Here is a 14022-nt window from a genome sequence, read left to right as displayed (position 1 = left end):
AGGCCGGCTGCCAGGCGCCCTGCTGCTCTGCACTCTGGGCCGCATGATTCACCAGAGAACAGGCCCCCGCAAACTGACACACGCATGAACACACATACACACACACACACACACACATACACACACACACGCATACACACACGCATGTACAAGCTGACACATACACACACACACGCATACATCTTCACAATCACACATACACACACATACATCTTCACAATCACTCACACACACACACATCTTCACAATCACCCATACACACACACACATCTTCACAATCACACACACACACACACATACATCTTCACAATCACACATACACACACACACGCATACACACACGCATGTACAAGCTGACACATACACACACACACGCACAGACTGACTCAATACGCATCTGCAAATAGACACACACACACAAGCATGCAGACGCTGACACACACGTGCATAAAGCGACGTCCACACGCATGTGTGTAACGTAGACAAACATTCACACGCAAACTGGCACATGCATAAACACACAAACTGAAACACAAACGCATTGTACAGTACAATTGCACAAACTGGTGCAACTAGTGACATGTACTGCTTATACTGCCACAACAAACATTGACTTATTAGTGTGTTTGTGTTTGTTTGTGTGTGTTAGTGTGTGATTGTGAAGATGTATGTGTGTGTATGTGTGATTGTGAAGATGTGTGTATGTGTGTGCGTGTGTGATTGTGAAGATGTATGTGTGCGTATGGGTGATTGTGAAGATGTGTGTGTGTGAGTGATTGTGAAGATGTGTGTGTGCGTATGGGTGATTGTGAAGATGTGTGTGTGCGTATGGGTGATTGTGAAGATGTGTGTGTGTGTGAGTGATTGTGAAGATGTATGTGTGTGTGTGTGTGTGATTGTGAAGATGTGTGTGTGTGTGTGTGTGATTGTGAAGATGTGTGTGTGTGTGTGTGTGATTGTGAAGATGTGTGTGTGTGTGTGAGTGATTGTGAAGATGTGTGTGTGTGTGAGTGATTGTGAAGATGTGTGTGTGTGTGTGAGTGATTGTGAAGATGTATGTGTGTGTGTGTGTGATTGTGAAGATGTGTGTGTCTGTGTGTGTGATTGTGAAGATGTGTGTGTGTGTGTGTGATTGTGAAGATGTGTGTGTGTGTGTGAGTGATTGTGAAGATGTATGTGTGTGTGTGTGTGATTGTGAAGATGTGTGTGTGTGTGTGATTGTGAAGATGTGTGTGTGTGTGTGTGTGAGTGATTGTGAAGATGTATGTGTGTGTGTGTGTGATTGTGAAGATGTATGTGTGTGTGTGTGTGATTGTGAAGATGTGTGTGTGTGTGTGATTGTGAAGATGTGTGTGTGTGTGTGATTGTGAAGATGTGTGTGTGTGTGTGATTGTGAAGATGTGTGTGTGTGTGTGATTGTGAAGATGTGTGTGTGTGTGTGATTGTAAAGATGTGTGTGTGTGTGTGATTGTGAAGATGTGTGTGTGTGTGTGATTGTGAAGATGTGTGTGTGTGTGTGTGTGTGTGTGTGTGTGTACCTGTTCTTCATGCGCTGGTGCATCCTGCCATGCTGGACACACTGCTCCTCCATGGCAGCAGAGCGAGTCCTCAGCTTCTCCAGCGTCTCCTCTAGATGCTGCTTCTCCAGGGCTATCTGCTCCACCTCGCCACTAGCACGCAAGCAACGTTATTACCACGTTAACCAGCATGACATACGCACCATATAACAAGAAGAATGTGTCATTTTCATACTATTTTACTGTGAAGAAATATATAGAGCTGGGCAGGCCAGGAGATGAGGGAACACCCTGTGTGTTTGTGCATACAGCTGTAAGACAGAATGGAGTATAGTTGAGGGCAATGGCCAGTGTGTGGGTCTGTCTGGGCTAGCTAGCATTAGCATGGCTGTAGTGTAGGAGGCCAGTGTGTGGGTCTGACTAGGCTAGCTAGCGTTAGCCTGGCTGTGGTGTAGAGGAGGCCAGTGTGTGGGTCTGACTAGGCTAGCTAGCGTTAGCCTGGCTGTGGTGTGGAGGAGGCCAGTGTGTGGGTCTGTCTAGGCTAGCTAGCGTTAGCCTGGCTGTGGTGTAGAGGCCAGTGTGTGGGTCTGTCTAGGCTAGCTAGCGTTAACCTGGCTGTGGTGTAGAGGAGGCCAGTGTGTGGGTCTGTCTGGCTCAGCTAGGCTGACGGACGGCAGGGCTTTAGACGCTACATTGAACACGGCGCTCCAGGAGCAACAACGGCCTGCAGACACACTACAAACCACACCGCGGTGAAACACTACGCCACACACACACAGCAGATGTAAGGGCTGAGAAAGTGTGTGTGTCTCTTTACTGTGGTGTATTGTGTGTAGAAAGGCCTGTGAGTGCACGTGCGTGTCTGAGTATTTGCGAGAGATCAGTGCTTGTGTGTGTTTGATCCTGTTGTCTCTACGCAGTGCTGCTCAAGTTGGGGCGGTCTGGCGGTGCCAGATTGGGCTCTGTCATGTGACTAATGTGTTCCACAGCTCTAACAGCTGACCAAAGGCCTGAGGTGTCTCACACGTGGAACATGCATGATCACATGACCACAAACAAGGAAACGGCCCGAGCAGATTGGCCCGTCCCAGAGGCCTCCAGCCAGCGCCGGCCCAGGCCATGACTACAACATCACTGGTCATGCAGAGTGCTCGCAGATGGCCAGAGTAGACATGGATTCTTCTTCTCTCCTCCTAGCCTGCAGGTCAGGAAAAAGACTTCCCCCCGGCCTCACCTCCCTTGGCCTCTTCTGCTCTGACTTGACCTACTCCTGGCCTCACCTGCCCTTGGCCTTGCCTGCCCCTAGCGTTACCTGCCCCTGGCCTTGTTTGCACCAGCCTCACCTGCCCCGGCCTTACCTGCTAGTTTCAGTCAGCTCCTCCAGCCTGGCTCCCAGAATGCAACACTCCTCCTTTAGCTTCCCAATTAAGGCGTTCTGGGAGCTCAACAGACTGTCAAGCTCCGCCGCTGCAAGGGATTATGGGAAGGGAGAGAAGTCAATGACCAGCTTGGTGAGTATGTCAGACACTCATCGCACACCCAACACCCATGCTGAGAATGAGTCATGGAGAGAAGTAAGAAAAAACAAACAGAAGGTTACATATGTTTCTTTGTTCTGTGGATCTAGCTTTGTAGGCATTCATCAAGCATTGCAGAGAGCTGTGCATTGTTCAGACGAGAGACTTTGTTTGTTTGTTTTTGAAAGTGTTTTGTATTTGCCAGGTTTTCACCCTTGTTCCTGCACACTCAAACGATATCGACCCGTCCTCTCAGAACACTCCAACGTTTTGGCTTTGATCAGGCTTTGAAACTGTGCACGCTCTCTTCACAAAACATATGTCTATTTAAAAAGCACAATGCTCAAAGTTTGGATTGGAGAACAATCCACCTGCTCCACCATTCTGTTACAGTACAGTCAATGAAGGACTGTTTGACTTTGAAAAAGTGATTAGGAGGAAGCACATCCACAGGAACCAACATGTCCAGCAGGCCAACCATCCTCAGACCTTGGTACACGGACCAGTGCGGGACCAGAAAGAAATAAGAAATCTGCCATTGCACATTCACTGAATATACTTTTTCTTACAAAGAAGACTTAACTTTACTAGCACAATACTAGCATTTACTAACCAAAGGTCCAAACATTGAACCCAAAGCCATTGTTCTGCGCTACGGCACCTTTGATTAGTTGTCTCTGCTACACCATCAGGGGGTAGCCTTTGTTGCTGCAAATAATAGTGTTAGCTAAGTTAGCCAAGATCTAATAGCACTATTAAGTACTATTATTAGTATTTTATTTGTCATTTATTATTATACCAAACTGAAAATAATTTAAAGGAAACTTTGCAGTAACATCAGGCTAGAGTAAATATAAAACAATAACATAAAATAACATGGACTAGTGTAAAAAGTCATTAAAGTGCATAATTGCACAGCTTTGTTGAATACTTATGTCTGATTATAATTACAGAATTGTACATCTGTTATTTCTGACAAGCAGACCGCTGCTATGATGAACAGACCGTCGCTACTGACGATAACAGACTATTCTATTAGCAGAAGCAATGAAATCATTTTTATCAATAAAATGTTTTCTAATCAGAATTTTGTGTCAAATTATTGCTTTCTTCAGAAAGGAGCCATGTAATAAACGGGATCCTGTACAGCGAGCCGTGAAGAGATAGTGACCGAGATCCAATTACTCAAATTACCCTTCACATCGAGTCAGGTTTATTTTCCAATAATGACCTGCCTCACTGTACATTATCCCTTACTTATTGGACTCATCTATTATTCATTGCAGGGGGACAAATTGAGTGAACCCATAATATGAGACTATTTTTTTCTGCAATAGTAACAGTTCTGAGGCGGTCACACATTCATACAGTAGAGCGTGGATCTGGAGACGGCTTCAGAGGAGCCCGGCAGAGCGTGACCATACGGGAGCTCAGGTCTGGAGGAGCTGGCCGAGGCAGAGTGGGCGTACAGTATGGTGGCAAGAGAATCTGAAGACAGATAAAGAACGGCTTTTCTACAAAGGCTTTTCCTGTTTACAGTGAGGGCCTGCAAAGACACACACACACGGAGCATGGCACCCCTACAAGCATATAGAGACACATATTGGGGAGGTGGTGTGACAGTCTTCTTTTGGACCTAGTGTGAAGTGAAACAACATGCACACATACAAACGGCATGCGCATACAGACACACAAAGCGTCACCCAAAATATAAAGTTTTGTCTCTGCAGGAAAAGTTGCCCAAAGAATGCTAATTAGCCACCATGCTTTGAAAGCAGCTGGGCATGTGTAGGACAGAAACATGGTATGTAAAGACCAACAAAAAACTGGCACCGGAAACAAACAGAGGACAAAGTGAGAGAGACAGTAAGAGCGAGAGATAAAGAGAGAGAGTGAGAGAGAGAACGAGAGGGAGGGACAAATATATCATCTAGAGGTGATTCGTCCGACGTTGACCAAAAACCAAACAGTTTAGAGAGTGATGATTGAGGCCGGGGGGGGGGGGGGGCGGGGCGGGGGGGGGGATAGAGAGAGAAGAGAGGGGTGTGTGTGTGTGTGTGGAGGCTAATTAGCTGCTGAGAGGAGGAAGTGGGGTTTGGTACCAGGGAGTTTCCTGCTGTGTCTCTGATGCCGCCTCTCTTTAGACAACATGTGTGCCGGAGAGCTGAGCCATGCCGAGCCGTGCCAGAAAAAAGCCTCCCTTTGTTTCCTCCTGCTCCTTTGTTCTGGCAGGCAGCGGGCCTCCAAGCCTCTCAGAAACACAGGTAAATAAAGCTGGGAGATCCAGATGGTCCGACAGATGTGGGAGCAGCACTCCCAAATCAACAGACAGCGGGGCCCGCTCCTCCCCCCCTCCCCCCCCCCCCCCCCCCCCACCTCGCCCCTCCCGCCCTCCTTAAACGCTAACTAATACGCTGCGGCCGGCCTCCGCTGCTCCACAGCTGCTCCCCGCGCACAGCCAAAGGTTACAGGTGTGGCTAGCGCCGGGCGCTATCCGCCTCGGAGCGGGTTCGAGCTGGGTTTGGCGCTGCCCTGAGGTGGGGGTGAGAGGAGGAGGGGTTAAGGGGACCGCTGATGGAGGAGAACAGGGGGGAAGGAGGTTGAGAAGGTGAGGGAGGGGGGAGAGAGGTGAGAGGAAGGTGTTGTTGTTGGCAGGCGGCGGCTAGCCGCTGGACACCCACCGTAGCGCTCGTGCTGCGCCTCTGTTTGCTGCAGCCGGAGTGTGAGTTCCTGCTCTCGCTGCTGTGCTGAGAGGGTCACGGCCGCCATGTCCTCGCCACGGCAACGCTCCCACACCTCCCTCTCCTGCCTGGGCGAGAGAGTGCCGGACAGACAGAGAGAGAGAGAGGGCAAGGAGTGAGAGAAAGAATTAGAGACAAAAGGAGGAAGAAGCAGAGACAACAACAAAAAAAAGCAAGAGAAAAAAAGAGAGAGAAAAAAAGAGGGAGAGAGAGAAAACAGGGCGAGCGAGAGAGAGACAGAAGTACACAGTGAGTTCCATCTCAGGAGGTTGCTGAAGGGTAAAAGTGTCAAGCACCAGACCGAGAGCCACTGAGTGTTGCTGCAGCTGTCCACAACACAACAACACACGCCGGACTAGAGCCATGCCGAGCGACTGCAGTTCGCCAGGCACTACCCGCACACTGTGGGTCAGCGCAGAGGCTACTGCTCAAGGAATGCTTCTTACACAGGGCAGAGAGGTGTGCTAACTATCTGCGCGTATCAAACTGGTGGGGTCAGCATGAACATCTGTTTTCATTTGCACAGAATTTCCCTTTCATTGTGATGATTATTACTTTATATGTATCAATTTAGGGGGAAAAAAGGACAATATGGATACCTACTAAACGGATGCTGCTTTCATGTTTAGGTCTGGTTGGAGGAATGTGAAGGGTTTGGTTCTTCCTATAATGTTAGGGTTAGCCTTCTATACATTTCTACACATAATAATCCACGGCAAACTGGATGAATCTGGCAGATCCAAGTCCACCAGAAAACAACATCGCTTCTCGAGAAAAAAAAAAAAAAAAACACAAAGAAAAGAAATAGTCTAATCTTCCAAAAGTCCAAAGGCGTTAATGAAGAGAGAGGGAGAGAGAGAGAGAGTACTGTAAACTTTTCTCCCCTGCAGGGTTTGGACCGAGTCTCCAAAGTGACCGCGTCTGTGCTCCTGCTGTCGTCTGGAGTGTGAACGCTGTGTGCCTGTGTGTGTGTGTGTGCCTGTGTTTGCGTCTATGTGTCTGTTCCTCTGTGTGAGTGTGTGTGTGTGTGTGTGACTGAGTCTGTGTGTGTGATGAATACGTGTGTGTGTGTGCGTGTGTGAACGCCGGGTGCTGGGTGTGCCTGGGACACCAGGAGAGAACGCTGCACCCCTGCTGGGTTTGAACAGCGGCCTAAAACACCATCCACACCAGCGCCCCGCGGGGGGGCGCCAGGCGGGCACTGCCAGCCATTTGGTCCTGTCGGCTTCCAGGGGGGCCCTGCCTCACACCCACCATGTTTAACCACCAATTAGCATGAGACAGCCGGCCAGAAAGTTCCAGAACACAGGAGGATGACTAGGAGAGCTAGGGTAGAGAGTTTGGTTGGAGGAGGAAGAGGAGGAGGAGGAAGGGGGGGGAGAAAGTTGGAGTTCGGAACAGAAGGACGAGGGGAGCTGTGGTCAGATAGTATGTGTGTGTGTGTGTGTGTGGATGGAAGACAAGAAAAGAGTGAAAGCACAAAGTTGTTGATTAGCTCCTTATGAGAAGTACAGATTAGCGGTTGATAAGCCAGTACTCACGTGGATAATATAGATCAAATATACTCTCATTGTTCTCTGAGTCATAAGCCGCCTATTTTACACATCAGAGATGGGATAATAGCCTTCCTAGCGCGTACGGAGAGCAGAATACAAAGCACATTTAGCCTTGGATGGATGATAACAAAGTCTGGAATTTCAATAATTATGGAATGTGAAACTTAAAACAGAGGAGGAGACAAGGCTGCCAAACTGAAAAAGGAAGCATGTGGAACGTACAGATGCAGGTCTTGTCTAACACACAAGAGTCAATATAGAGTCCAGACCGCACATTAAAACCTAAATCTTAAGACTCTGGCCCAGGTAAGGCGAGATCCATAGTCTTAACAGGAATGTATTTTTGCTATCTCACATTTATTGACGTAACAGAGGCTGTGATGTGGTCCAGTAGGTTAGCGTCCAGAGGCCTAGTGACCCGCCAGTAAGGGGCAGAGTAGAGGCGGTGGGGTTGTGACTTGTGTAGCCAGTCCCATAGCCAGGCTGCCTGGGGGGCAGGAGCTGGAGCAGGGGCAGATCATGCAGTAGATGATGGGGTTGACTGGGTATATCCAGGGGTGGGGAGACTGATGACTGTTATTAGGGTAACTGGTTAGGATAGCAAATTACTGATGTGGGGTTATCTAGGTTGAGTAGCTAGGTACTGTTGTTTGGGTAGGTAGGTAGGTAGGTAGGTAGGTAGGTAGGTAGGTTGGTGGGGTAGTTGAATTGCTCAGTTTGGAGTGGATAGCCTGGGTATTGTGCTAGCCGGGTGTTCTAGCTTGTTACTTATTTGTGGCTCGATAGCTTGATTACTGGGACTTGAGTAGTTATCTCGAGTAGCAAGGTCACAGGGGTTGTAGTGGCTAGGTAGGGTAGCCACTAGGTTGTATATGGAGGCTGGGCGTCTCCTGGCTGGATGCTGGAGTGGTGAGTAAAGGCTCATGCCTGCCTAAGTGGGCACTAGTCAAGCTGTTGTCCATTTGATTTGGCCTGCCAGGGCCCAGCAGAGCGCAGCCATAGCTGCACCCCGCGGTGCTCCGTGATCCAGCGCCAGGAACGGCCAAATGCTACGCTTCCTAACAACCAGCGTGGATAGGAGTCAGACGCTCTGCTCTGGAGTGGCCGAGCTAACAGCCTTAGCTGCTACGGCGGGTGAGAGAGATGGAGAGAGAGAGAGAGAGAGAGAGAGAGAGAGAGAGAGAGAGAGAGAGAGAGAGAGAGAGAGAGAGAGAGAGAGAGAGAGAGAGAGAGAGAGAGGAAGGGCAAGCTTTGATCAAAACCATTCATTCTGGGGTAAAATTACCAATATATTTAACAGTAAATAAACTGACACAAAGTTGCTGTCCAAACAGTTTTGAATGATAGGAGCATTCTTAGGATGTGCTTTAAAAACAAACATTACAGATGCATGTAGTTGAAAGTGCCAGGATTTGACTTTACAAACTCATCTACTGAACAAGCAGAACTGTGTAATCTCAACACTGGGATTTACTGTATATCACATATCAACTAACCTTTTGAACAATATTGTATTTGACATACTCCAACAAAAGTAGTCTCGTCACACTGGATCAAGGCATAACAAATGTGCCATATTTCCATCTGTGCTTCCACTTTCATCTCATTCATGCCTTTATAAATGCATTCATATTCATTGTATTAAAACAGTAATGCTAAAACTAAAATCAACAATGGAAGAACTACTGTGCAGCAAAGCACTGGTGAAGAACAACGCGTGGGTACAGACGTGTCAAACACACACACAGCTACTGGATGATGTGTGTCCATTGCACCCCGCTTTCCACCCAAAACACCTCCTCCACTCTCTCGGAAATAGACGAATCAAAAGCAGCCCTCTTCTGCCTGGCGAACAGCACTCGCTCGCCGTCTACAATATCCATCCCTCCATCCATCCTGAGGGCTCTCAGCTTCACTACCAGGCTTTTTTTTCCCATCAGTTTTCTTTCCCTCTCCCCCCCGAGCCCCCCCCCCCCCCCCTCCCTCCTCCTCTTCCTCCCTCCCCCCCCCCTCTCCTCCCACCCTTTTTCCTTTAACTAAACTGGCTGTGGCTTCCTCCATCTGGTGGTTCTTCCTTCAGCAGCCCCGCACCTGTTCACACCTCCTCTCCTGTTGGCGTCCGCTGAACATGGGCCGCGCTGCCAGGCCCATTCTGGCGCCCGCAACCTCTCTGTCATTCAATCCATCTGTCAGAAGTGAACTTTGTTTACAGCGGGCTTCTGCTTTCTTCTTCAAGGAGCACTAGCACCCCTCAAGGTCAGCCGCACCGACAGAGAGAAATCAGCCTCAATTCACACACGGGGAAAAAAGAAGAAGAGGCTTTCCTTTTGTAACCAATGCGCCGCGCGCACACACGCACTTTGACTTGTATGCACGCACACGCACGCACACCAGTACAAGCGGCACACTTCCCGCAGGTTAAGAGTGCACATTCCTCAGCGGAGAATACGGACGTTAACTTCCTTCTCTAACTTTTACTAACTCATGTGGGTAGTTCATTGCTTAATCGACACAGATGGAACTCTTCTTCTAGATGAGAAGATGCTACATGAATGTATCGACATCTGTGCCTTCGCACACATACATGGATGCTTCAATATTGACCTACAATGTACACAAATCTTTCCCCAGTGATGTCTGTCATTTACATAAATAGTGAGTAGTGCATACGGTATTCATCCCTCTGCCATATATATGATGTTATTTAGAGAATACTCAAGAGGAGAGCAAAATTGATGAGACCATAACTTCCTAAACATCTGAGAATTGTAGTTTAACTTGGGGATCAATTATATAATACAAATGTTCAATTCTTTGTAAGAATTTAAATGAAGTATAGGGGCAAGAGAGAGAAGGAAAGAGACAGATTGTAGGAAAGAAAAAGCAGCAACAATATTGCAAAAACAAAACAACAATGATAATAGTAGCAAATAAATTGAGAAAAGAGATGAAAAGAAAGGGAATACAGCATGACGGGAAGCGAGTGAGAACAGAGAGAAAGAGAGAGAAATGGAAAGGAAGAGAAAAGGAGTAAACAGGGTTGACTCCCACGGTGAGCCAGCCTGTGTCACCACCTGAACTGGAGTTCACACGTCCTGGTCATGTGACAGTCACACACACACACACGCCGACTAGGAGTTGTTGTTTTTTGCCAGAGTACAACCTGTGCAACCCCTCCCTCCCTCCACGCCCTCCCTCCCTCCACGCCCTCCCTCCCTCCACGCCCTCCCTCCCTCCTTCCCTCCCTCCCTTCCCATGTGCTCTCACACAGGGACCAACCCCCCGGCCCGCCCCAGCTCTCTGCCAACCACAACTACGCTCGACTCTTTCACATTAAACACAGCCTGGGTGCCACTGGGCAGCCATCACACACTCTCCACTGAAGCTGGGGCCACAGCGGAGGGAAACAAAGAGGGTCTTTAAACCCAACCAGAGCTGGAGGAGAGGAAGGGAGGAGGGGAAGAGGAGAGGGGAGGAGAGGAGGAGGGGTTGTGTTTGTCTGTCTGTCTGTCTGCCCACCCTCTCCTCTTATCTCCTCTCACCTTCTATCCTTTCTTCTCATCTCCCTCTTCTCTACTCCCACCTATACCCTCTTCTCTTCTCATAGTTGTTCTCCCCCCACTCCTTTCCTTTGCTCCTATCACCTCCTTCCTCCTCTCCTCTTCTCTCCTCTCTGCCCCCTGGTGTGACAGTGTGATCTAATACTGAAGTCATCTGCTCTGAGTGGCACTACTGCACCTGCAGTACCAGGGCATGGCTGACACAGGAGGGCCTGGCCGGGCAGGCTCGCTAGGGCTGAGGAAGAGGACTGAGACAGAGAGACAGAGACAGAGAGACAGAGACAGCCCAAGTGAGAGAGGACCAGTGTGGCGAACCCCAGTAAAGCTGCCACTCAAACAGCAGGAGGTGTGGGGGGGGGCAGAGGAGGCCACAGAGACAGAGATAGCCCTTGTCTCGCTCTCTTCACTCTCACACACACACACACATTCCACTACTTCCCTAAGGTCAATCGTGGTATCACTAAAATCACTAAATGGAGGTTTGCCTTCTCTTTGGCTTTCCCTCAAACCACACGCATGATTCCAGCACAGGACAGGAGGGAGGATGGAGGAAAGGAGGGAGGGAAGGAGGGAGGGAGGGAAGGAGGGATGGTGAGAAGGAGGGATGGTGAGGCGTGTTCCAGAAGCAGTAAGTAGGGCACCCTCCCAGGGCAGAGTTGGCCCAAGTGAGAACAGTTGTACCCGACAGATTTGTCTCCAGTTAGCCTCAGGTCTCTCAGCATTACCTCCTGTCCCACCCAGCAAGACAGAGAGATGGAGGGCTGGGAGAAGGGGTGAGGAGAATGGGGGGAGCTCTGCAGAGAAGGCCGGATGTCCAGAGGAGTTTCTAGTTGTCCACGGACTTCCACCGTGTGCCATCAGAGGACACGGGAGGTCTTTTTTGAGTTCCCATCTCAGGTGCGGAGAAAATAGAAGGACAGAGAAAGACAAAGACAGAGAGACGATGAACACAGAGACACAGCTAGAAAGAGGGAGGGAGTGGTGGCCAGGTTGAGACATGAACCAGGGGAGACAGGTACACTGAGTAAGGCAACTGGAGGAGCAGGTTGATATTAGAGGCCTGCCGCTGCCACGGAAGTGTGTGTGTCTGTGTGTGTCTGTGTGTGTCTGTATGTGTGTCTGTGTGTGTGTGTGTGTCTGTGTGTGTCTGTATGTGTGTGTGTGTGTGTTCCCGAGGCTGGGCACGGGCACGGATGCTGTGGCAGGGAGAGGGCACTCTGACAGGGAGAGGGCACTCTGACAGGGAGAGGGCACTCTGACAGGGAGAGGGCACTCTGACAGGGAGAGGGCACTCTGACAGGGAGAGGGCACTCTGACAGGGAGAGGGCACTCTGACAGGGAGAGGGCACTCTGACAGGGAGAGGGCACTCTGACAGGGAGAGGGCACTCTGACAGGGAGAGGGCACTCTGACAGGGAGAGGGCACTCTGACAGGGAGAGGGCACTCTGACAGGGAGAGGGCACTCTGACAGGGAGAGGGCACTCTGACAGGGAGAGGGCACTCTGACAGGGAGAGGGCACTCTGACAGGGAGAGGGCACTCTGACAGGGAGAGGGCACTCTGACAGGGAGGCGAGAAGAACACGGCAAGGTCTCCTCCCGGGCCAATGGGCACACCACTGTCAACATCAAGACACTCCGCCCCCGCCCCCACCACCCCCGCCCCCTCCCTCCCCCCCCACACCCCCCCACGGCTGGCCCGCGGCCCTCCCAGCTGCCCTATCCGTAACTGTCTGATTAGTTCTACTAAGCAGCCCCTCCCCTGCCAGCCCTGACGCCATCTGCTACCCAGCAACATGGCTGCCGCCCAGCTCCCCGTGCCCGCCCCCCTCCTCCTCCCCCCCCCCCATCCCCCTCCATCCCCCTCCTGCCCTCCCTCCTACCTACCTGGCAGGGCGATGCCTGCGCCCGTATAGAGCTAGGGCTTCTAGATCGGGCATCGTAGCTACTGGGACCATGTTTGACTTGGGGGCTCGGCACACCGGGAAGGGGGCAACGGTTTTGGTAAAGAGTTTGAGGAAAATGAAATAGAGTGCTTGGACAGGTGATGTCTGCTCTATGGAGTATCTGTCTATGGTGCAGGACAGGTTCAGCAGGCTGGCACAGGGGTTTGTGTGTGTATGAGAACTGTGTGTGTGTGAGTGTATGCATGTGTGTGTGTGTGTTGAAGGGCTGGCAGAGACCTAGAGTTCATTACTGCCACCCCGACAGGAGCGGCCCGTGTGGCAGCAGCCTTTTATCTCCACTCTGATTGGACAACCACCTCCCACTGACTCGGAGTGCAGCAGTTTTGTTGCGCACAGATTTCTCTCTCCCTCTGGCGAGAAGCTGCATCTGCTCACTAGTTTCCTCTCTCTTCCTCTCTCAGACTCCCCTCATCCCTTTCTCTCTCTCCCTCCCTCTCAGGGCCTGTTCCCCACAATACACACTGCCAGGGAGGGAGAGAGAGAGAATGAAAGAGAGAGCGTGAGACAAGCTAAGGGCAGAGCAGAGGAGCGTGTCATATTTAATGGGATTTGGAGGCTAGATGTGTAACTTGGTGTCCGGGGCACAGTGGTAGGTCTGGCCTGACTGTGTGTGTCTGGGTGAGGAAGGTTGCAGGAAGGTGAACTGAGTCTTGGTGCTTTTCCACTGTGTGGTACTGGCTCGACCCGACTCACCTTTCCTGGTTTTCCATCGGGCAAACATGGTACCTAGTATGAGGTCATTTGGGGTGTCTTTTTTTGTCAACACCTCCGTCCTCCTGGTTGTCGACCAAAAGATCCAGAGAGTGGTATGTGTCGCACTGAAGACAACGTCAATGCGGAGTCGCTATGATGACCAGCAAGATTGAGGAGGTACGATCTGCAGCCATGGATACCAACCGGGTACCAAATGCAAGTTAAGGCGAGTTGATACCATGTGGTGGAAAAGCGACTTAAGACAGACCATTTCCTCTGCTCAGCTAGCTTCCTCTGCTATACCAGAGGATAAACTGGCAGGACTGCACACTAGGACTGGACTAGGACAGGACACTAGGACTGGATACTAGGACTGGATACTAGGACTGGATACTAGGACTGGATACTAGGACAGGACACTAGGACTGGATACTAGGACTGGATATTAGGACTGGATACTAGGACAGGACACT

At 50.3% G+C, this 14022-nt stretch overlaps 1 protein-coding gene across 2 annotated transcripts in view; it reads right to left on the bottom strand.

Annotated features, from left to right (window-relative positions):
- sdccag8 (SHH signaling and ciliogenesis regulator sdccag8) overlaps nucleotides 1–14022 on the bottom strand; it is a 30148-nt gene that overhangs the window by 8716 nt on the left and 7410 nt on the right. For both annotated transcript variants that reach the window (XM_047029176.1, XM_047029177.1), the window contains exons 14-16: nucleotides 5716–5843; nucleotides 2876–2984; nucleotides 1539–1670 (exon numbers count right to left, since the gene is read on the bottom strand). In XM_047029176.1, coding sequence (XP_046885132.1) covers nucleotides 1539–1670; nucleotides 2876–2984; nucleotides 5716–5843 — 369 coding nt within the window. The remainder of the gene's footprint in view (nucleotides 1–1538; nucleotides 1671–2875; nucleotides 2985–5715; nucleotides 5844–14022) is intronic.

Source organism: Hypomesus transpacificus, chromosome 11 (assembly GCF_021917145.1).
Source record: "Hypomesus transpacificus isolate Combined female chromosome 11, fHypTra1, whole genome shotgun sequence".
In the NCBI taxonomy this organism is placed as follows: domain Eukaryota; kingdom Metazoa; phylum Chordata; class Actinopteri; order Osmeriformes; family Osmeridae; genus Hypomesus; species Hypomesus transpacificus.
The sequence above is the reverse complement of the archived record's forward strand: the minus strand, read 5'-3'. Positions and strand labels throughout refer to the sequence as shown.